Raw genomic sequence first — 24,582 nt, 5'->3', positions numbered from 1 at the left:
ATGTGAGCCTGGATTGAAGATTATTGTTCTAAAATTTAAGGAAGTCAAATGAGTGAAGCAAAACAAATGAAATGCAGAAATTCATGAAAACTACTGTATAAAGCAAAATTTTCAAGTTTACTACTTGGACCTGAAAGTCTTATTTTTAAGAATATGCAAGGCCAGATGTGGTGGCTCAAACCTGTAATCCCAGTATTTTGGAAGGCCAAGGTGGGCAGATCACCTGAGGTCAGGAGTTCGAAACAACCTGGTGAACACGGCGAGACCCCGTTTCTACCAAAGATACAAAAATTAGCAGAGTGTGGTAGTGCATGCCTGTAATTCCAGCTACTTGGGAGGCTGAAGCACAAGGATCACTTGAACCCAGGAGGTGGAGGTTGCAGTGAGCCAAGATCTTGCCACTGACTCCAACCTAGGCAACAAGAGCGAAACTCCTTCTCAAAAAAAAAAAAGAATATATAACTGACACATTAAGTAAAATATCCTTAACATGTTCTTTTTATGTAAATAATTCTACCTGTTTGTTTTGGATAAACTTTTCTAGACTACACAGACATGTTTTAACGAATGTAAATGCTTATTATGGCAATGTTTATTATTCTAATACAGCTTGACAAAGAGGTCTTCCAAATTTTCATGTTTAACCTATGGATTGAATAATTCAATCATTCAATTAGCTTTGAAATAAGAAAGAAAATACTTGACCATATCTCACAATGATTCATCTCTCACAGTGACTCTCCTTTTATAAGGCCTGTGAAGAGGATAGGATTCCTAACAACAGAAATACATACATTTCCCAACATCAAATCTAATATAAAATATACTACTAAAAGAAATGCATGTAAAACCAACTAAAACATAAAATCCTTATTCTTCTTTCATTTTTTACAAACATTCCATTTATTAATTACTCTTTCTCTTGTCAGACTAAAATTCTGACAAAAATACATCTTCACAGTGTTTAGTCATGCCAAAAAATATGTGAATAAACAGAATGTCTTCAAGTGATGTTTAATGTATACTAACATTTCCTTCAGCATTTTCCAGTCCTACATAAGACCACACACTATATTTTGGGTTACCTAGGCATAACTGCTAAATTCTCTACATACCAGATCATCAAGCTAACTATTCTAGGCAGTCAAGCAACTGATCTAATCTACCCCTTAACCAAATTTATAAAGCACAATTATTATAGTAGCCTCTTGCCAAGTGCTCAATGTCCAATACCTGATTAGTACTTATTTTTAAAGAGTACATGAAAAAATTGAGATTAATATCTACTGGTACTTAAGTAATACAATCTGTGAAATTAGCAACAGAATGTAAGTAGTAGTCTAGGGCTGTATAAATCCATTTATTAGGTAAATGTAAGGTCCTCTGAAACACTTTATTTTCATAAAACAGTACTTTTTTTCTTTTTAATTAAATTCTCAAGCCAAATAATCAAGCTGCTATAGCCAGGAGGCACTGCAATAGAAAATGGAATGTGAAAGAATAGGTCCAGTCTTTAAAAAGCTTACCAAAAGAATTCCCAAAGTTAGCCATAGATACCAATACTGACGACTATCAAAGATAATAATTTTATAACCAGCTGTGTCTGGTTACTGAATTTTTAGAAATGTGGCAGCATGAGGACATGTGCTATCTGATGAGCTGCCAAGTTTCCTAAGTGCTTGTCACAGGTGTTGACCCACTTGTTACAGAAGTCAAAGAAAGGACACAAAAGGGATTGGAATCCATGCTGTACTAAAATGAGGAGTTCTCTATTCAAGTTTTGTGAAAGTCCTTTAAATAGTTATTTCTGATAAATGCAGCATGACTCACTTTTCTTCCTCTGGTTAGGCTACACACCCTGGACAGAACAGGAAAAGGGGACATAGCACACACCCCCATTGTACTATAGAGTTCACAGTATTTATTTCCTTTTGTTATGGCACATTCACGCCTCCCCACCTATCCTGGTAATCAGACCATATCACATAAAATAACACTGTTAGAATTCTCTGTAATCATTAATGTTGTCTTTAAAAAGTTTGTTTAAAGGTTTTACAAACATTCCATTTATTAATTACTCTCTCTTGTCAGAATAAAATTCTGACAAAGATACATCCAAACCCTAGCCTAAGTAGAGGGGTATATTTTTCAAAATTGAAAATTCAGAGCCCAGTATTCTGAAATCAGGTGAAAATATTGAGAATTTTCATGGTGAGAAATAGCTATAAATTTTATTTTCCTTTTTCTATATTGTCCACATTTTCCACTAAACATACTATTTTTATAAATACATACACATACTAACATTTCTTAAGGAGAAAGACTTCTCAGCTAATTTAATCTAGCATTATCTTACTGGACTCCTAAATGTTGTGCTTTATTTAGGATACCACAGAGATGCAGGCACCAGTATATTGTTCCTGTCATCACAAATAACTCTTTTCATTTAATTAAGCTCCACAAACATTTAAAAGACCTGTATGTTAGATACCTTGATATTTAAAAATTGCCATATTCTACAGAATATATGTCATAAATAAGACTCAATTATCTAGAGGATGACTGGCAGACCATAAATCCAAACAAGAAATTTAATATATATATTCATTGTTTGTATTAGTCCATTTTCACACTGCTGATAAAGACATACCCGAGACTAGACAACTTATAAAAGAAAGAGGTTTAATGGACTCAACAGTTCCACTTGGCTGAGGAGGCCTGACAATCATGACGGAAGGTAAAAGGCACATCTCACATGGCAGCAGACAAAAGAAGAGAACTTGTGCAGGGAAATTTCCCTTTATAAAGCCATCAGATCTCATGAGACATTTACTATCATGAGAATTGCACAAGAAAGACACACTCCCGTGATTCAATTATCTCCCATTAGGTCCTTCCCACAACATGTGGGAATTATGAAAGCTACATTTCAAGATAAGATTTGGGTGGGGACACAGCCAAACCATATCACTATTTAAAAACTCACTTTGCTAATATTTCATCCTATAAATATTTAACATACAGTAGCCTCCTTTGACACTCACAAATTTAATCACATCTCCTATTCCTAAGAAATTATTAGGTAGAAACGACTTTGTGTTAGTTTGAAAAAAAAAGCCCACAACCCTCAGAAAGAACTGGATTGCAGAAAGGTCAAATAGGGAAGCCTAAGATTTCTAAATTCTTCCTGAATCAGGTATTTACAGCACAATGTAAATGTTTCTGTTGAAAATACTCTTTCAGAATATCTAACACATACTCATATATATGCACAAACTTAGTAAATATAAAGCAGATAAAAAGATTTATGTATTATCTCCCATTTTGAATTATCCATATATTTTTATCCATCCTTCCTCTATCTAGAATGACTCCATGGGAGCTCATTAGTTTCCCCCGCCCCCCTAAAAAAACTGACTCAAAGTTACCTGTTTCAAAATAATGTTTTGATATCAATTTCCTGATGTAGCTACAACAAAGAATACCTAAAATTTAAAAGGTTGCTTTCTATCTCACTTTCAGATTAAAGTTAAAAAGACATACTTTTCCCTATTTCTGTCAATAAATACAGCTAAAAAGTTTGGACATTTTATTAAAACAAATATAAGAGGATTCTGGAACGCAGAGGGAAGGCAGACCGACTAGGGACCTAGGAATCCAAGGAATGACAAAGCAGTGAGTTCTGTGAGTTTTCTTTTAGCCTCACATATCCCAAACTAGGGAGTGGAACAGCCAGCAACCAGGAAACACCAATAGGCACAAAAGCCCCAATAAAAGCCAATCCTCTGTAGCAAAAGGGCCATGAAAGGCACAATTTAACAAGACAGAAAGCTTTTAGACAATAAACACCCCACACCAACCAAATACCACGAAAAAAAAAAATGGCCCTAACTTTGAAACTTTTAATCAATAGTAACCAATGACTCAAACAAAATACCTTCTTCTAAATAGTCATAGTGTAGGCCTATTGAATAATGTCCCCATAGGACACTGAAAAGATACACTGCTCACCTTTTTCCTTATTTCCAAGTTTCACCTTTATATTTAAACCACCTCTGTCACAAAAGGCCAAGTACCGAGCCTAGATTTCCACTCTTGCACAGCAACAATGAAGTGCCCATAGATGACCTTGATGTGGTATCAGAGAAAACCAAGTGGTTGTGAAGACAGTTTTAGGACTTCTACCCCCATCCAAAAGGAAAAAAACTCTCTCACCCTCCATTCCTGTGTCAGAGGAAGCTGAGTGGGAAGCCAGAACTTTTATAACTATCCAGAGGTAACAAGGTCGCCCCTAATCTCATGGTAAGGCACCCATGGAACAGTAAAAAGGTGCCTCTCCCCCTCCCAGCCAGGGACGCATCTGCTAAGGCCTGTGGGAGCCCTGAAATCCCACCTTATCCCAGGAGTAAGGCGGTATCCTTCCTATCCAGGGAATCAAAGGGGGCTGAGTGGAGAACTTGTCATTTTACTTGCACCTCACATTAACAAAATAGTTAATCTTTTCCCAAACTATACAGTATCAGATGAGGCCTGCTACAATAAAAGATTTAAATAAGATCCAAGGTGTCACGCAAAATACCCACAATATGCAGGATATAATTTAAAAACACTCATGATAGTAAGAATCAGGAAAATCTCAACTTGGGCAAGAAAATACTATCAACGGTAACACTGAGATGATACTTTCCTAACAAGGATTTTAAAGCAACCATAATAAAAATGCTTCAGCAGGGAATTATGAACATGGTTGAAACAAACAGAATAGAAAGTTTCAGCACAGAATGGAAGACATGAAGGAGAGCCAAATGGAAATTTTAGAACTGAAAAATACGATAACCAAATAAAAAACAAAGAATTGGCACATGAAATTAATGGAAGGAACTGAGGATAGAAATCCTTTCCTCAGAGATGGATGGTACGGTGACATATAAACTGAACAGTATGCCTACTTTAACTTCGATTTGGCTATGAGACCTCCTGGTACATTTTTCTATAATTTATTTAGCCAAGGTGTTTAACACTCCATAAGTTACTCTTTTATTCCCATGCTATAAAAAGGAGAGAGAAGCCTATTGGTCCTAAAATGAAGTCATTGGAAAAAAGTTTTCTTTGAAAGTATAGATTCCTATAAAACGAACTAGCTTTGAAGACTCAAGTCATCACTCCTAGATTATGACTATTAATAGTAAATGCAGTGAGACAACAATGATAATGCCAGATGGCATTTATATTAGTCATTAACGTAAAAACAACCCAAAGTGATATATGTTAGGTTTTATATAGTCTCTCTGATATGTTACTGTTCCCATTTATAGATGGAAAAACTGAATTCTCAAAGATGTCTCACTAAAGGGTCCAGAATAAGTCATTCAATGGAGACAAAAAAACACAGTTACCTCATTATTCAGTACTATGCCTTTTAATAAGCACCGTAAGTCCAAGGATGAGGTCAGTAAGTGTGGCTATACACAATGTAGTTAGTCCTTGGGGAGCAGAGTGCATGATATTAGTTCATCTACTGATTCATCCAACAGTACTCATTGAACATGCACTATATGCCAGGTACTACTGGCAAGAAAAAGTTCTAAATCTGAAGAAACTTACACTGTAATGGAGAAAAGGCAGAAAATAAACAAATCAAAATAAAACAACAGGTAGGAATAAGTGGTATGGGAAAGAAAAAAATAAAAAGGGCTAGGGAATGCTGAGCAAGTACATAGGGCCTTATTTTATACAGCATGATTAAGAAAAGCCTCCACAAGAGTAGCATTTGAGCAAATATCAGAATGAAGCTAGAGTTCAGCGAGAGCTGTTAAAAGTATAATTTTCAAAAAGTTAATCTGACTCACGTAAATACAAATTGAAGATATACTAAAGATTTATTTTGTTCATTTACTAATGAATTAATCATTTAAGACTGAACGAATGAGACATTAGGACTGGTTCAAGAAGCATTTGAAGAACAGGATTTATATAGGAAATTTAACAATGTAGTGTTAGACTAAAAGCACTGGGTTAGAGACAAAACTGGTTAATATCCTGTAAGACCGAATGAATAAGATGCTAGGACTGGTTCAAACTGCGTTTGAAGAACAGGATTTAGATAGGAAATTTAACAACATGAAGTGTTAGACTAAAAGCACTAGGTTAGAGACAAAACTTGTTAATATCCTACAGGGCAATTAATTATATTCTTTGAAGTTATCTTTTCTAACAAACAGAATTATTTGCATCTCTTCAGGGGAAAAAATGCTATAAATTAACATGTAACTTCACTACATCTGAGACTTTTATTCAAGAGTAAACAGTGAGTCAAATAAAGTACATTCTTCTAAGTACACCTGAGGTGGGCACATTAAACAATGTCATCACAGGCGCTGAAAAGACACACTGCCTGCATTTTTCCTTATTTCCAAGTTTTGTATTTTTAAAAAACTGATCTACAGGAGGAACAACATTCCAGGCAGGGATACGTGAGTGAATCATGGATCATACCACTCCAACAGGCAAAGCATATCCTTCCCCACATATACTCACACATTCACCTATACCTTATTGTAAAGCTTGGTGTAAATACATACCCGAGGGTAAACTGGAGAAGCTTGAAAATGTATATTGGAAAGAAAATAGGAATTGAGTCTGGGATCTGATTTGATTTACATTTTTGAAACACTACTCTTACCTGCTGAATTAAAAACTCATGATGGAAAAGAACAAGAGTGGAAGTTAGAAGACCACTTAGGAGACTATTACAGTGATTCAGGCAAATAAACAAATAAATATATGATTTGTCAAATGTAAAAGGTGCTAGGAAGAAAAATAAAGAAGACTATGATAAGGTGGATGAAGAGGATGTCAGCATTGTCTGGAAAGGCTTATCTGATAAAGTAATACTTGACCAGAGACTTGAAGGTTATAGAGAAAACCATGCAGGTATCTGAGGGAATCTGAGTACTCTGGTTATTAGGAAAAAGAAAAATGACTGAGGAAAAAGAGGCAAGGAAAAGACAGGAAGAAGGGACATAAGGGAACACAGAGCCTTGAAAACCAGTTTAAGGACTTGGCTTTTAGTGTGGGTAAGATAAGAAGCCACTGAAGGTTTCAGAACAGAAGAATGACATGACCAGCTTTAAATTTCAATCAGATCACAGTGGCTGCAATGGGGGGAATGGTCTGCGCGTGGGCAGTGACAAAAGCAAAAGGCTAGTAAGAATATACTTTAGTAATCCAAGGGAGAAATAATGATAATATACAATATGTTGACAGTGGTGACCATGATGATAAACGGTTGAAACCTGGATATTCTGAAGGTACAGCCAACAAATCCTGCTAAAGAAACAGACATTGAGTAAGTACAAAAAGGAATGTGCAAGTTTTAGTCTTAGCAATTAACAGCAAGGAGTTGTCATTTACTGTGTTAGGTTAGACTGTAGAATAAATAAATAAGGAAATTTAGGAAGGAGAAAAGGAGACAATTTATTTTAAAAAGTTAAATATCTCAGTTCTGGATTACAGGATTCTAAATGTAATTCAAATGTAATCATTATAACAAAACTTAGAATAAACAGTTCCCAAAATGTATCCATTAGAAACAGAGTATTTCTTACCAAATTGTTTGAACCTCAAACTACTAATCCTCGGGGCTGCTCACAAACTAGTATTTTTCAAAATGGGCGTCTTCCCATTAATTTAACCCATGTTGGTCAGTTTTATATATTTAAGCAAGTACTGATTCTTCATTCATAAGATACTCATTATGCACTTTTGGAAATTATAGCACATGCTTCATCAAAAGGCTTATATTTTAAATTTTAAGTTCAATCTCCTTACCTGAAGTTCTTTGTATCTATCTTGAAAAGAAATGGCCTCTTGCTCTTTTTCTTTTAGAAAGCCTTTTTCTAAGACATTATGCTTTTCCATCAATGATTCCACATCCTAAAACAAAAATCCAAATGCAAGCTTTGTAATATTTAATGGCTTAAAATACATTTAGTTTTTTCAATGAACATATCAGAAAACATTTGTCAGAGAAAGAATCCATGGGAAGTATGGCTTAAAATCTAACAATATTATAAATTGTATGCTTCACTCTAATTTCTAGGACAATATCAAACATGGACATAACATTTACTCATTCCAACAAATTAATATGAGCACATCAACTAATTTCATCAACATAATCTATTTCTAGATACACTTTCTATAAATATGGTAAGCTCTTTTGACAGATATTTTCACAGGGAAAAATGCATAAGTAAAGAATTTACTAAAATGGCTGTATACCTAAGTACTCTTGTCAAATATCCCGTGATGCCTAACTTCCCATAGGGAAAAGTTGGTATCACAAAATTTCACCCCTTAATAAGAAATACAATATTATCTGCTTTCAAAGTAAATAAAAATAAACCAAAAAAAGAAAGCAATAGTTAGAAAAAACCTAGTAAAAGATGTTCATATCTTTAAAAGTACATATGTAAAAGACATTTCTCATCAAAGGCTTTTCCAAGTGATTAGCTCATGACTGTTTTAAACCTACAGCCAAGGGAGAAAAGTATCTTCTTCCTCTGATGAGTTTTTAATCAGAGTTTGAGATTATATCAAGTTTCTAATATTTGCAAATCAAACTTTTTTAGGCAAATTTAAATATACCTTTTTAATTCTCTGTTTTTCTTCTTCAGATACTTTGAGTTTAATCTCCAGACTTGAAATTTTTTGCTGAAGCTGTATGTTAGATACATTGGCTCCAGGATCCTCAGAATCATTCACAAGGGCAATTGTTCCATTACTTTTTTCATCAGTTAAACCCAATGGAAAAAGTGAGATATCCAGATGAGTGTGTGCTGATTGCTGAATCTAAACCACATTACAAAAAAAAAAAAAAAAAATACACAAGAGAGGAAAGTTTACACTATACCAATAATGAAAACATCCAAAGGGCACTAGAAACCACATTTGGAAAATTAAGTTGTTGAAAAGGTTCTGAAATTATTTCACCCTTTAAGTAAATCAAGAGAAGACCTCAAACTGTTACAACAACCCGATCTTTGCTGTAAGAAACAAAATTTCCTCTTAATTTTGAAATCTAAAGTATTCCTTAATTTGCTATCAATGCACTAAAAGACTTAAAACTTTTTCCTACACTTGAAAATGTATGAATAAGGATAGACATATCTGGTTGTTAACAGTTCTTAAAATTTACACACAGACCTAGAATTTGTTTATATTTTAAACTGTAAATCGAACTCTGAAATTTATCAATGACCTCTATTGATCATCACTGACTCGCAAAATTAACAGGTGACTCAAAATTGTGTACAACACTTTAGAAATTGGGACTACCTCCAGCAGCTAGCATAAGTGCTTGGTTTAAAAAATATTTGAATGAATAAACCTTATAACTGCTATATTTTTGGGTTTTACTCTAAAATTAAAATAGTTGCTTGTATACCTGAAAATATGTGGTAAGATTTGCTGAAAAGAGAAATACTTATTCTTCTTTGTATTATTTTCCCTTTTCAAGTTCAAGATTTGAAATGCAAAGCCAAGTAAAGTTTAATAAAAGAGATACTCATTTCATACTTTGGTAACTAAGGCTACTTAAATACTTTGCAATTGTGCCACGAAACACAAACATATTATCTAGTTTTTTTGAATTCTACGTATTAGCCTCAAAATTAGAATCTCTATTGCAGAAATACTTCTTTTAGACAAATTGGCTAAAAAAGAAATTTAAAAAACATCAATTAAATTAGCAGGCAATTTTTTAAGTATGCACATCTCCTTTAAAAATATGCTTGTCTTTACCTGTGCTTTAGGAATAGTCTGACTCACAATGCTATTTTCTGGTGTATTCTCTGGTGATGAAATAATGGCATCAGAAGAGAGGCAGCCAATGGCAGAAGAGTGGTCATGGTCCAGTACAATCTCAGGAGAAGATGGTGAAAGATGGACTCCAGATACTAAAAAAAAAAAAAAACAATAACAAAAAGGATAGGATTATTAAAGAGAAAACAGGTTGAAGGGAAGAAAGCTGAAATAGAGTAAAAGAAAAGAGTAAGGAAAGTAAAAGCAATGAGAGTGAAAAATCAGCATTCTATGACTATTTCTCAGGGCCTAATCTCTAAGAGGTAAAACTAGTGTTTTTAATTTAACATGACATTTCCATGTAAGATCCAGGCAAACAAAATAGTTTTATAAAGTCTTAGTGTAATAGTGCCATAAGAAGCACATTTCTAGCATAGAGAAAATACTCATATATATATATGAGTATATCATACATATGAGAAAATATATATATTATATATATAATATATTCATTCATTTCAGTCAGAAAAACCCATTTAATTTTTTAAAAAGCACTAGAGTGCCTACCAGTGCCAGTCATAGGAATTAGGGACTGAAGAGACACCAGTGAGCAATACAGATGCACCCATGTACTCAATGGCTTTACGACTCAGTAGGCAAGTCAACCAATTAATATTTATAACAATAAAATGAGTAAGGGAAAAAATCAATTACTTTGAAACAACTAATCCAACAATATCTACATTAAGGTCTTCTTTTGTGACAAATAAAAGAATTTTCATGCTAAAATAAAGTCAATTTAAGTTTGCTGAATTGTCCATACAGAAAAATAATAATTTTTCTTTGTCAATTAGCTTTAAAAAAATTAGATTGTGATTAGAGCTCAAATATAAAAGTTCTGAAAGGAAACCCAAATATCAAGTATGACATAGGACAAAAGTACGGATATGAGCAAGATAAACAGGTCGTACATATATTACTTGATTTTTAAATATTCTTTCTAAAAATTCAAATAAGTTTGTACTAGGTGTGTTAAAATTTAAGGAAAGTGAGTCATTTTTTGGTACAGCCCATTCATACATTTTGCTTTCTAAACTATAAAGACCTTTATTCCACATTGGCATCAGTAGCAACGTCAGTGAAGTTCTACCATAAACTCTGGAAGGCAGTTCACAATGGAAATTGCATGTTTCCCTGAAGAAAGACATTTATAAGGCTGTTAGATATAAACAAAATAACAAATACATCAATTTGTGATTGATATTCTAAGAATTCAATTATCTTAAATAAATTTTTATTATGTAGCAATATTGCATTTTTGAGACATTATGTGTCATACTATATAATTAATATAGTCTAGCTTCACCCATAGGCTTTTTTTTTTTTTTCTTTTTTTTGAGACAGAGTCTCGTTCTGTTGCCCAGGCTGGAGTGCAGTGGTGCGATCTCAGCTCACTGCAACCTCGGCCTCCTGGGTTCACAACATTCTCCTGCCTCAGCCTCCAGAGTAGCTGGTACTACAGGCACCCGCCACCACGCCCGGCTAACTTTTTGTATTTTTAGTAGAGACAGGGTTTCAGCATGTTAGACAGGATGGTTTCGATCTCCTGACCCCGTGATCCGCATGCCCCAGCCTCCCAAAGTGCTGGGATTACAGGCCTGAGCCACCGCACCTGGCCAGGCATTTCAATTCCTTTTTTATTTTTTTTTTAAAGACGGAATCTCACCCCGTCTCCCAGGCTGGAGTACAATAGTGTAATCTCGGCTCACTGCAACTTCCACCTCCTGGGTTCTAGCAATTCTCCTGCCTCAGCCTCCCAAGTAGCTGGGATTACAGGCGCTCACCACCAAGCCCAGCTAACTTTTTGTATTTTTAGTAAAGACAGAGTTTCACCATGTTGGCCAGGATAGTCTCGATCTCCTGACCTCCTGACCTCCTGACCTCCTGATCCACCCGCCTCGGCCTCCTGGGATTACAGGCATGAGCCACCGTGCCCGGCCAGGCATTTCAATTCTTTAACTCAAATACAGAAAAGCGAAATTTTAATTCATGTTTGTACTTGGTATCCCTACTTCAGAAATTATGTTTTTCTAATCTTCACTATTCTATACAAGTATAATAGTGAAAGAGATTTCTTCAAAACATCAAAATATTCCCACTTCTAATTCTGCATCATAATTTAAAACAAAAATATTACTAATGAATTTTTAAAGGCATGAAAGTAACTAGTATAGTGGACTGAGAAGGAATACAGCCTTGTGGTTAAGAACATAGACTCTAGAACCACACTACCATACCAAGTATAGAACAATGGACAAGTTACTTAACTTCTCTGTGCTTCAGTGTCCTCATCTATAAAATGGGCAGAGATTTTGCTGATAAGGTTTAAATTGTGGAAAACATGTAAAGCATTTAGTACAGTGTTGATATTTTATTATTTTAAAGAATATTATTAAAATTTATTAAGCAAGTATGTTTATTTAAAGGTATATATGTGGCTGTGATCCTATATTCAAGAAACTATTAACAGTTTCATTCTGATCTAACAGCTATTTCAATATTTATGTATGTTATTCATATTTATAGGCATAAGATAAGATGTCATGCTGTCCCAAGTTAAATTCTTCTCCTGTAACATTAAATGTCCAAGTGTATCATATTAGGGAGAAAGGAGGGAAAGTGAGTAGAATACAGGAAGAATGGGAGCAAGTAAGAAGAAAAGAGGAAAAGAAAGAGATGAAAGGGAGAGGTTGAAAGAGGACAGTAGAGAGAGGGAATGAAGGTACCTAGAGTCTCATACTAACTAGTACTGTACTATGACCCTTTCTCTTCATAACCAAGTTTCTGAACAGTTCATAACCCCTGTCGCCATTTTCTTCTTCCTCGACCCAATCGTCATCACTCCACTGGATTTAAGATACTAGTTGTAATATTAGATACTATTAAATTAAATAAACACATCTGATCTTATCTTTCTTCAGTTCTTCAGAGAACATGATAATCACCCTCCATTTTTCTTAAAACTCCTCCTTTGGTCCCTGTTATATTTCTACCTAACACTTTGAATACCATTTTCTTGATTCCTTTTCAGACTCTTTCTCCAATAAACCTCAAGTTTCATTATTTCATATATCTGCTGATCTTCTCACTGCACAGAATATTCTGGATTACCACTTTCAAAATCCATTATTTAAATTACCACCTCTAAGCTAATGATACTCAATACATCTCCAGTATAAATCACTCTGCAGAAATCTAGATCTATACTCACCTTACTACCAGATTGTTTCATTCAGGTGTCCAACAGATATACCAAACCTGCCTATCATCTTATATAGACCTGCTTTGCTTCATGTTTTCCATCATGTTAATAATACCTCAAAAAACCATTTGCTCAAGCCAGAAATGATACCACTAAGTGCTAACTTCACTCCAGTCACACAGTATTACTAACATTCCCTGACTATGCCATGTTTCTTCAGTACCTCTGTGACCTCACAATATTATTCTCTAGGTAAAAGCCATAGGCATTAGAGTCAGAAATGGATTCAAATTCAAACATTAACAATTTATGCATTATGCAGCCTTAGGCAAATTACAATAACTCTTCTAAGCCAAAGTTTCCTCTTGTGAAAATGGGGAAATGAAGCTCAAAATGATGTTGTACAGCTTAAATGAGATAATGTATACCAACCACCTAGCTCAGTGACAGGGACATGGTAAGCATTCAGTAAATGGAAATTGTCACTGAAGTTTTAAGTTGGCAACATTCAAAACAAGCTTTTCTAGAAATCTTTTCACATCTATCCCATTATTCACTCAAGCACAAAATAATTCTAATTTTCCATTGTCTGTTAAGATACTACAAGATTTTTAAGAAATAGTGACAAACCATTGCATAACAATAAATGGGAAACATTTAAAGCAGTGATTAGAAACAAAACTTCATAGCACTGAACACTTCAATCAAAAAAACAATAAATTAAATTCCCAGCTCAAACTAAAAAAGAAACAAAAAAGAAAATTTAAAACGTAGAATAAGGAAAATAATAAAGATACTGCAATCACTGAAGTAGATTAATAAGAAAAAAGGGTACATATAACTATTCAAAATCCTGGATTTCAAATGAAAATTAAACAAAATAGTAGCTAACAATAAAAGGGAAAGAACTCAAATATACAAAATTAAATGATAAGGAGAATATAGCTATTATAACAGAAGAAACTAGAAAGTAATAACGTTGGGTGACGCAAAGATGGCCGAATAGGAACAGCTCCAGTCTCCAGCTCCCAGCGTTAGCAACACAGTAGACAGGTGATTTCTGCACTTCTGACTGACGTACAGGGTTCATCTCACTGAGGCTTCTCAGACAGTGGGTGCTGGACAGTAGGTGCAGCCCAACGAGCGAGAGCCGAAGCAGGGCGAGGCATCACCTCACCCGGGAAGTGCAAGGAGGAAGGGAATTCTCTTTCCTAGCCAAGGGAAACCATGATAACACCTGGAAAATCAGGTTACTCCCACCCTAATACTGCACTTTAACAAGGGTCTTAGCAAACGGCACACCATGAGATTATATCCCGTGCCTCGCTGGGAGGATCCCATGCCCACAGAGCCTCCCTCATTGCTAGCACAGCAGTCTGAGATCTAACTGCAAGGCAGCAGCAAGGCTGGCGGAGGGGCGCCCGCCACTACTGCGGCTTAAGTAGGTAAACAAAGTGGCCAAGAAACTCCAACTGGGTGGAGCCCACCACAGCTCAAGGAAGCCGTCCTGCCTCTGTAGATCCACCTCTGTGGACAGGGCATAGCCAAACAAAAGGAAGCAGAAATCTCTGCAGATGAAAATGTCCCTGTCTGTCAGCTTTAAAGAGAGTAGTGTGGTTCTCCCAGCATGGAGTTTGAGATCTGAGAACGAACAGACTGCCTGCTCTAATGGGTCCCTGATCCCTGGGTAACCTAACTGGGAGACATCCCCCACTAGGCGCAGATTGACACCTCACAACTCACACGGCCGGGTACACCCCTGAGACAAAGCTTCCAGAGGAATGATCAGACAGCAATATTTGCTGTTCAGCAATACTCACTCTTCCGCAGCCTCTGCTGCTGATACCCAGGCAAACAGGGTCTGGAGTGGAACTCAAGCAAACTCCAACAGACCTGCAGCAGAGGGTCCTGACTGTTAGAAGGAAAACTAACAAACAGAAAGGACATCCACACCAAAAGCCCACCTTTACGTCACCATCATCAAAGACCAAAGGCAGACAAAACCACTAAGATGGGGAAAAAGTAGTTCAAAAAAGCTGAAAATTCTAAAAATCAGAGCGCCTCTCCCCCTCCAAAGAAACACAGCTCCTCGCCAGCAATGGAACAAAGCTGCATGGAGAATGACTTTCACGAGTTGAGAGAAGAAGGCTTCAGGCGATCAAACTTCTCCGAGCTAAAGAAGGAAGTACGAATCCGGCGCAAAGAAACTAAAAACCTTGAAAAAAGAGTTGACAAATGGCTAACTGGAATAACCAATGTAGAGAAGCCCTTAAACGACCTGATTGAGATGAAAACCGTGACACAAGAACTACGTGACAAATGCACAAGCTTCAGTAACCGATTCCATCAACAGGATGGAAGGGTATCAGTGATTGAAGATCAAATGAATGAAATGAAGCGAAAAGAGAAGTTTAGAGAAAAAAGAGTAAAAAGAAACGAACAAAGTCTCCAAGAAATATGAGACTATGTGAAAAGATCATATCTACGTCTCACTGGTGTACCTAGAAGTAACGGGGAGAATGGAACCAAGGTGGAAAACACTCTGCAGTATATTATCCAGAACTTCCCCAACCTAGCAAGGCAGGTCAACATTCAAATTCAGGAAATACAGAGAACTCAACAAAAATAATCCTCGAGAAGAGCACCAAAGTTGAAATGAAGGAAAAAATATTAAAGGCAGCCAGCAAGAAAGGTCGGGTTACTCACAAAGGGAAGCCCATCAGACTAACAGTGGATCTCTACACAGAAACTCTATAAGCCAAAAGAGAGTGGGGGCCGATACTCACCGTTCTTAAAGAAAAGAATGTTCAACCCAGAATTTCATATCCAGCCAAACTAAGTTTCATAAGTGAAGGAGAAATAAAATCCTTTACAGACAAGCAAATGCTGAGAGATTCTGTCACCACCAGATCTGCCCTACAAGAGCTCCTGAATGAAGCACTAAACATGGAAAGGAACAACAGGTACCAGTCACTGCAAAAACATGCCAAAGTGTAAAGACCATCGATGTCAGGAAGAAACTGCATCAACTAACGAGCAAAATAACCAGCTAACATCTTAATTACAGGAACAAATTCACACATAACAAAATTAACCTTGAATTTAAATTGGCTAAATGCTCCAATTAAAAGACACAGACTGGCAAATTGGATAGAGTTAAGACCCATCAGTGTGCTGTATTCAGGAGACCCATCTGGTGCAGACACACCCAAAGGCTCAAAATAAATGGATGGAGGAAGATCTACCAAGCAAATGGAAAACAAAAAAAGCCAGAAGCTGCAATCCTAGTATCTGATAAAAGAGACTTTAAACCAACAAAGATCAAAAGAGACAAAGAAGGCCATTACATAATGGTAAAGGGATCAATTCAACAAGAAGAGCTAACTATCTTGAACATATATGCACCCAATACAGGTGGACCAGATTCATAAAGCAAATCCTTAGAGACTTACAAAGAGACTTAGACTCCCACAAAATAATAATGGGAGATTTCAACACCCCACTGTCAACATTAGACAGATCAACAAGGCAGAAAGTTAACAAGGATATCCAGGAATTGAACTCAACTATGCACCAAGGGGACCTAATAGACATCTACAGAACTCTCCACCCCAAATCCACAGAATAAACGTTCTTCCCAACACCACATTGAACTTATTCCAAAACTGACCACATAGTTAGAAGTAAAATACTCCTAGCAAATGCAAAATAACAGAAATTGTAACAAACTGTCTCTCAGACCACAGTGCAATCAAACTAGAACTCAGGATTAAGAAACTCAATCAAAACTGCTCAACTGCATGGAAACTGAACAACCTGTTCCTGAATGACTACTAGGTACATAACGAAATGAAGGTAGAAATAAAGATCTTCTTTGAAACCAATGAGAACAAAGATACAACATACCAGAATCTCTGGGATACATTTAAAGCAGTGTGTAGAGGGAAATTTATAGCACTAAATGCCCACAAGAGAAAGCAGAAAAGATCTAAAATTGACACACTAACATCACAAGTAAAAGAACTAGAGAAGCAGGAGCAAACACATCCAAAAGCTAGCAGAAGGCAAGAGATAACTAGGATCAGAGCAGAAATGAAGGAGACAGACACACAAAAAACCCTTCAAAAAAATCAATGAATCCAGAAGCTGGTTTTTTGAAAAGATCAACAAAATTGATAGACCACGAGCAAGACTAACAAAGAAGAAAAGAGAGAAGAATCAAATAGACACAATAAAAAATGATATAGGGGATATCACCACCGACCCCACAGAAATACAAACTACCATCAGAGAATACTATAAACACCTCTGTGCAAATAAACTAGAAAACCTAGAAGAAACGGGTAAATTCCTGGACACATACACTCACCCAGGACTAAACCAGGAAGACGCTGAATCCCTGAATAGACCAATAACAGGCTCTGAAATTGAGGCAATAATTAAGAGCCTAGCAACCAAAAAAAGTCCAGGACCAAACAGATTCACAGCCGAATTCTACCAGAGGTACAAGGAGGAGCTAGTACCATTCCTTCTGAAACTATTCCAATCAATAGAAAAAGAGGGAATCCCCCCTAACTCATTTTATGAGGCCAACATCATTCTGATACCAAAGCCTGGCAGAGACACAACAACAAAAAAGAGAATTTTGGACCAATATCCCTGATGAACGTCGATGCAAAAATCCTCAATAAAATACTGGAAAACCGAATCCAGCAGCACATCAAAAAGCTTATCCACCATGATCAAGTGGGCTTCATCCCTGGGATGCAAGGCTGGTTCAACATACGCAACTCAACAAATGTAACCCAGCATATAAACAGAACCAAAGACAAAAACCACATGATTATCTCAATAGATGCAGAAAAGGCCTTTGACAAAATTCAACAGCCCTTCATGCTAAGAACTCTCAATAAATTCGCTATTGATGGAACATATCTCAAAATCATAAGAGCTATTTTTGACAAACCCACAGCCAATATCATACTGAATGGGAAAAAACTGGAAGCATTTCCTTTGAAAACTGGCACAAGACAGGGATGCCCTCTCTCACCACTCCTAGTCAACATAGTGTTGGAAGTTCTGGCTAGGGCAATCAGGCAAGAGAAAGAAATCAAGGATATTCAGTTAGGAAAAGAAGAAGTCAAACTGTCCCTCTTTGCAGATGACATAATTGTATATTTAGAAAACCCCATTGTCTCAGCCCAAAATCTCCTTAAGCTGATAAGCAACTTCAGCAAAGTCTCAGGACACAAAATCAATGTGCAAAAATCACAAGCATTCTTATACACCAGTAACAGACAAACAGAGAGCCAAATCATGAATGAACTCCCATTCACAATTGTTTCAAAGAGAATAAAATACCTAGGAATCCAACTTACAAGGGATGTGAAGGACCTCTTCAAGGAGAACTACAAACCACTGATCAATGAAATAAAAGAGGACACAAACAAATGGAAGAACATTCCATGCTCATGGATACGAAGAATCAGTATCGTGAAAATGGCCATACTGCCCAAGGTAATTTATAGATTCAATGCCATCCCCATCAAGCTACCAATGACTGTCTTCACCAAATTGGAAAAAACTACTTTAAAGTTCATATGGAACCATAAAAGACCCCACACTGCCAAGACAATCCTAAGCCAAAAGAACAAACCAGCAGGCATCACGCTACCTGACTTCAAACTATTCTACAAGGCTACAGTAACCAAAACAGCATGGTACTGGTACCAAAACAGAGATATAGACCAATGGAACAGAGCAGAGCCCTCAGAAATAATACCACACATCTACAACCATCTAATCTTTGACAAGGCTGACAAAAACAAGAAATGGGGATAGGATTCCCTATTTAATAAATGGAGCTAGGAAAACTGGCTAGCCATAAGTAGAAAGCTGAAACTGGATCCCTTCCTTACACCTTATACAAAAATTAATTCAAGATGGATTAGAGACTTAAATGTCAGACCTAAAACCATAAAAACCCTAGAAGAAAACCTAGGCAGTACCATTCAGCACACAGACATGGGCAAGGACTTCATGTCTAAAACACCAAAAGTAATGGCAACAAAAGCCAAAATTGAGAAATGGGATCTCATTAAACTAAAGAGCTTCTGCACAGCAAAAGAAACTACCATCAGAGTGAACAGGCAACCTACAGAATGGGAGAAAATTTTTGCAATCTACTCATCTGACAAAGGGCTAATATCCAGAATCTACAAAGAACTCAAACAAATTTACAAGAAAAAAACAACCCCATCAAAAAGTGGGCAAAGGATATGAGCAGATGTTTCTCAAAAGAAGACATTTATGCAGCCAACAGACACATGAAAAATGCTCATCATCACTAGCCATCAGAGAAATGCAAATCAAAACCACAATAAGATACCATCTCACACCAGTTAGAATAGCGATCATTAAAAAGTCAGGAAACAACAGGTGCTGGAGAGGATGTGGAGAAATAGGAACACTCTTACACTGTTGGTGGGACTGTAAACTAGTTCAACCATTGTGGAAGACAGTGTGGTGATTCCTCAAGGATCTAGAACTAGAAATACGATTTGACCCAGCCATCCCATTACTGGGTATATACCCAAAGGATTATAAATCATGCTGCTATAAAGAACATGCACACGTATGTTTACTGTGGCACTATTCACAATAGCAAAGACTTGGAACCACCCAAATGTCCATCAGTGACAGACTGGATTAAGAAAATGTGGCACATATACACCACAGAATACTATGCAGCCATAAAAAAGGATGAGTTTATGTCCTTTGTAGGGACACGGATGCAGTTGGAAACCATCATTCTCAGCAAACTATCACAAGAATAGAAAACCAAACACCACATGTTCTCACTCATAGGTGGGAATTGAACAATGAGAACACTTGGACACAGGAAGGGGAACATCACACACCGGGGCCTGTTGTGGGGTGGGGGGAGGGGGGAGGGAGAGCATTCGGAGATATACCTAATGTAAGTGACAAGTTCATGGGTGCAGCACACCAACATGGCACATGTATACATATGTAACAAACCTGCACATTGTGCACATGTACCCTAGAACATAAAGTATAATAAATAAAAGAAAGCAACAAGGTTCTTCTACAGACTTCTAAGTAAATCAACCAAAGCATGTAGAAAAATGAAAAAATTCGTAAAGAATGTAGTTTCTAAAAGTTGATCTGACTAAATATTTTTTTAAACCTCAAAAATAAATTTTCTTGTGAAATAAAAGTTAGGCAACTACCCCACAAAGAAAGCATTAGGCTCAGATTATTTCAAGGGGATTTCTACCAAAAATTCAAACACTAGATAAACCCAATATTCTAAAATTGAGATGAACACTGAAAATGAAGGAAAACTTCATTAGCATTACTACAATTAACATAACATTAATAGTAACACCTTATAAAGACATTAAAAATCAGAAAAATTCAAGATTTTCAGATTAGAGTATCACTTATAAATAATGAAGTATAAGTTCTAAATAAAATATTAACAAAATAAATCCAGCACCACATTAAAATGATATGCAGTGAACCAACAGAACTTACTCCAGGAATGCAAGACTGGTTACCTATTACAGAATTCATTAATACTCCATATTAACAAACTTAAAAATAAAAACTGTATGATTATCTCCAGACTCTGGAAAGGCCTGTGATAAAATTAAACACCCATTTCAGTTAAAAACAATCAGAAAATAGAAACTGATGGATACTTAAGATAATAAAATATATAAACCTCAGCCCTAAAGGCAGCATCTTAATTAATGGGAAAAGATTAAAGGTGTTTCCATACAGATGAGGAATAAGAAAAGGATGCCTACTCTCTAACTTTTAAGCATTGTACTAAAGGCACAAATCGATGCAATTAAACAACAGAAATGAAATAGCACCATAAAAACAGAAAAAAGGTGAAAACAATTTAATGTTTCTATCATGAGAATACATATAAAATTAACTCTAATAATAAAAGCATTCAGTAGAGTAGAGGACATAAACTTAACCAGCAGAAACCAATATAATTCATATGTAAAAACAATAACCATTTAGAGAATGTAATGGTAGAGAAAATAACTATTTTTCACTGCAATGAAGACATGATACAGTACTTAAGAATAAATTTAGCAAGAAATGTGAAGAAAACTTTAAAACACTCCTGAAAGACAAAGAAATAGACCTAAACAAAGGTAAAGATATCTCTTCTAATAGGATAGAACATCTAAATATCACAAAAATCCCTAGTCCTCTCTTAATTAACGTATAGACTTAATACAATCCTAGTAAGTTTTTTATAATGAAGTTAGATAAATGGGCATTAAATGCCACATTAAAAAAGTGAACTTGAAAGAAAAGAACAACACTAAAAGAGAAAAGCTATATGGGGAATACCATTCCCTCTTATTAAAATCTACTAAATTAAACTATATTAAAACATACTACTATCAAAATTTGCTATATTAAATTATGTTACAGAACCTCTATAAATAAGATAGTAGATTATTTGGTGCAACAATTAACAGATCAGAAGAACATATCAGAAACTCCAAAAATAGATCCAAGTATGTGTGAAGCAAGTATGTGATAAAAGCAGCATTTCAAATTACTGCGTCAAAGATAGGCTTGTTAATATAACAGTGACAGAACATTGATTAGTTGTTTGGAAAAAAATGTGTTAAATAAAATTAAACTCATATATCATATCATACCCAAAAAGAAACTCCAAATAGGATCAGGGATCTAAACAGTTTAATGAGATCATATACTCTAGGAGAAAACATGAGTGAGTTCTTCTTCACCTTAGACATAAGAAAGGGCATTCTAACTATGGCTAGATTATAGATACGACACAAGGAAAGACTGACTAATTTCACTACAGAATATACAAGATGTTTTTTCTGTCAAAACAAATATAAAAACCAACTAACAAGTTAGAAAAAAAAACTAATATGTATAACATGTATCACAGATAAGGGCCAATATTCCTAATAAATAAAGAACCTTTAAAACCTAGGGGGAAAAAAAGGTTAAGAGAATAAAAAACATCCTATAGTACAATAAGCAAAAGATGTGAACGATTTACCAAAACGAAAACATACAAAAGGCCCTTAAATATATGAAAAGACAAAGATACATACATCTACTTATTTGCTGTAAAGGAAATGTATGAAGGATAAAGCCAAAAACAAACAGGATAGTGGAAGATAGGCAGGAATGAGGTGGAAAGATAAGAAATGAACGGCAAGAAATCTCTCTTCTCTGAATATAGGTTTTAATACAATTCCCAACTTTTGGCACCATGTTAATGTTTCACATACTCAATAAAAGAAAAACGAAATCAACAGGCAGGGGGATGAGAAATCCTAAACAGATTACAAAGAACAACAAATGAACTTGCAAATGAATAACCTGATCACATAACACAGTATGAGAGAGGGAGGGGTAAAAACTAACCCAAGTTACTTTGGGACATAGTATCTTGACTGAATGCCCTCAGTGTAAGAACCAAAAGAACACTAAATAAATACTGAGAAGAATAAGAAAAATGAGAAGGAAAAAGAAGAAAATGATAAAGCAAATGAGGTAAAATGTTAACCTTTGAAGAAAATGAAGGAAGTATATATGGGAATTATTTGTCCATTTCTTGAAGCTTTTCTGTAAGTCACAATAAAAGTAAAGAGGAAACAGCAAAGGGGAAATTATATAATTTAAAAAAACACACATCTAAAGAATTACTCATCAGAGGAAAAATAACTTGGTCTCAACAAAATCCTTCCCTAGGCAAAACTGCTAAATAAAGACTTGCTACCACTAAAAATATATATCAGAATGTTCCTACCAGTTACTGTTAATAACAGCAAATAAGTGGCAAAAACCTAAATACTCACTGACATTAAATGGGTACCTGAGTTGTAGCATAATCAATTATTTAGCAGTGAAAATAAAGAAACTGCAGATATATGAAACAACATGACTGAATCTCACAGACAAAAATTTGGGTTAACAATATAAATCCTAAAGATTTCAAACAGTATGAACCCATTTTTATAAAGCACATAAACAAGCAAAGCTCATATATATATATATATGCATGCACACACACACAAATTTTTGTTGTTGTTTTTGTTTTGTTTTTGTTTTTTTTTTTTTACAAAATCAAGGAAACGCTAACATAAAATTGAGGACAGTGATTCCTCCAGGGACAAAGGCAAAGGGATAGGACAGAAGAAAAATTATGAAATTGATAACACTCTAGTTCTTAAGTTAAATAGCAGATTCATGTGTGTTATTTTTAAATATAACAAAGAAAAAATAAAAATAACTATACTTGCTTAAAAATATACTTCTAAAGACTTTTGTTTCAATATCCTTTCTAACTGGAATAAACAACCCCCAGGAGTCACGTTAACCCCTAATCAAAGCATGCTCTGGGTTAATAAGATAGGAAAGGATCTAGCTTCAAAGTAAAGACTAACAGGGGCCAACTAGCCTTGGTGGGAAAAAAAAAAAAAAACAAAACAAAAAATCAGCAACACACCAGTAAACACAAGATTTGGAGATGCAAGCCTTTCTGGCATCCTGCTAATCAGACCAATGCAACATATGGAAAGTTGAAGGTAAAGTGCTTACTATTCATATGCATTTTCAATTTATGAGGTATCAGAGGAATTTTCAGAAAGTTGTTGAATTTGATACTATGTTTACTAAGTGTTTCATAATCCAAATCCAATTTTTAATATAAAATGAGAAAACAAATGAATAGCATCTGTGAAAGAAAGAGAGCATATAATTTCCCTCTAAGTGAGAACTAGGTTTTTTTCAGATAAACCTCTACATTTTTGGCTATGCTACAATTCACATAGCTTCACTAACTTAACGTGACTGCCCTATAACATCCAACCCCTAGAAAAAAATCTGTCCTGGTATATATTGTCCACATATATAGACACAAAATATTATTGTATAGTAATGATGGTATACATGTTTTAAATGTGTGTGCTTAATAAATGGGAAATTATAAACATAATTTTAAAATTACAAATTCTAGTATGTAAAACATTATCTTCTGACTTAGTCAAGGTACAATTTTTTAAGTTTCAAAGTGCTTACAGTATTCTTTGGTCTATTAAAAATTGTATAGTGTCAGTCCTCATGCCCAAAATCTTCAAAGGCAGGAAATCAGGTGTGCCCAACACCACCGATTTCCACGAAAACACAGCCAAAATTTTTTTAAGTAGAAATCTATAAAATTTTGTTTCTTTGGACATGTTGTTTGTTTGCTTGCTTTTAAGGCTTAAGCAGGAGTATATACAATTTGCTTCATTTTAAATGTGAAATCCTTGGTTTTCTAAGATTTAGAGAATACAGAGTCAGCACAATATTCCTTCACAGCTACAAAGCAAATCAAAAGTGCAATGAATGGCAGTTCTTTATTTTTAACTTTTAACTAGCAAGTCACTTGGACATATCATTTTTCATTGACAGACCTCTTCTAAAGCACAAAAAGC

General features: G+C 35.3%; 1 protein-coding gene across 20 annotated transcripts in view; it reads right to left on the bottom strand.

Annotated features, from left to right (window-relative positions):
* CCDC91 (coiled-coil domain containing 91) overlaps positions 1–24,582 on the bottom strand; it is a 370,457-nt gene that overhangs the window by 242,878 nt on the left and 102,997 nt on the right. For 15 of the 20 annotated variants that reach the window (XM_077953168.1, XM_077953177.1, XM_077953169.1 and 12 more), the window contains 3 exons: positions 9,805–9,959; positions 8,650–8,853; positions 7,831–7,935 (listed from right to left, as the gene is read on the bottom strand). In XM_077953168.1, the coding sequence (XP_077809294.1) occupies positions 7,831–7,935; positions 8,650–8,853; positions 9,805–9,959 (464 nt within the window). Of the gene's footprint in view, positions 1–7,830; positions 7,936–8,649; positions 8,854–9,804; positions 9,960–10,909; positions 10,999–24,582 lie in introns of all 20 variants that reach the window. The other 5 variants (XM_077953174.1, XM_015151343.3, XM_077953173.1 and 2 more) reach the window with 1 other exon arrangement.

This window comes from Macaca mulatta, chromosome 11 (assembly GCF_049350105.2).
Source record: "Macaca mulatta isolate MMU2019108-1 chromosome 11, T2T-MMU8v2.0, whole genome shotgun sequence".
NCBI lineage: Eukaryota > Metazoa > Chordata > Mammalia > Primates > Cercopithecidae > Macaca > Macaca mulatta.
Note: the sequence above shows the minus strand (reverse complement) of the source record. Positions and strands in the feature narration are given on the sequence as shown.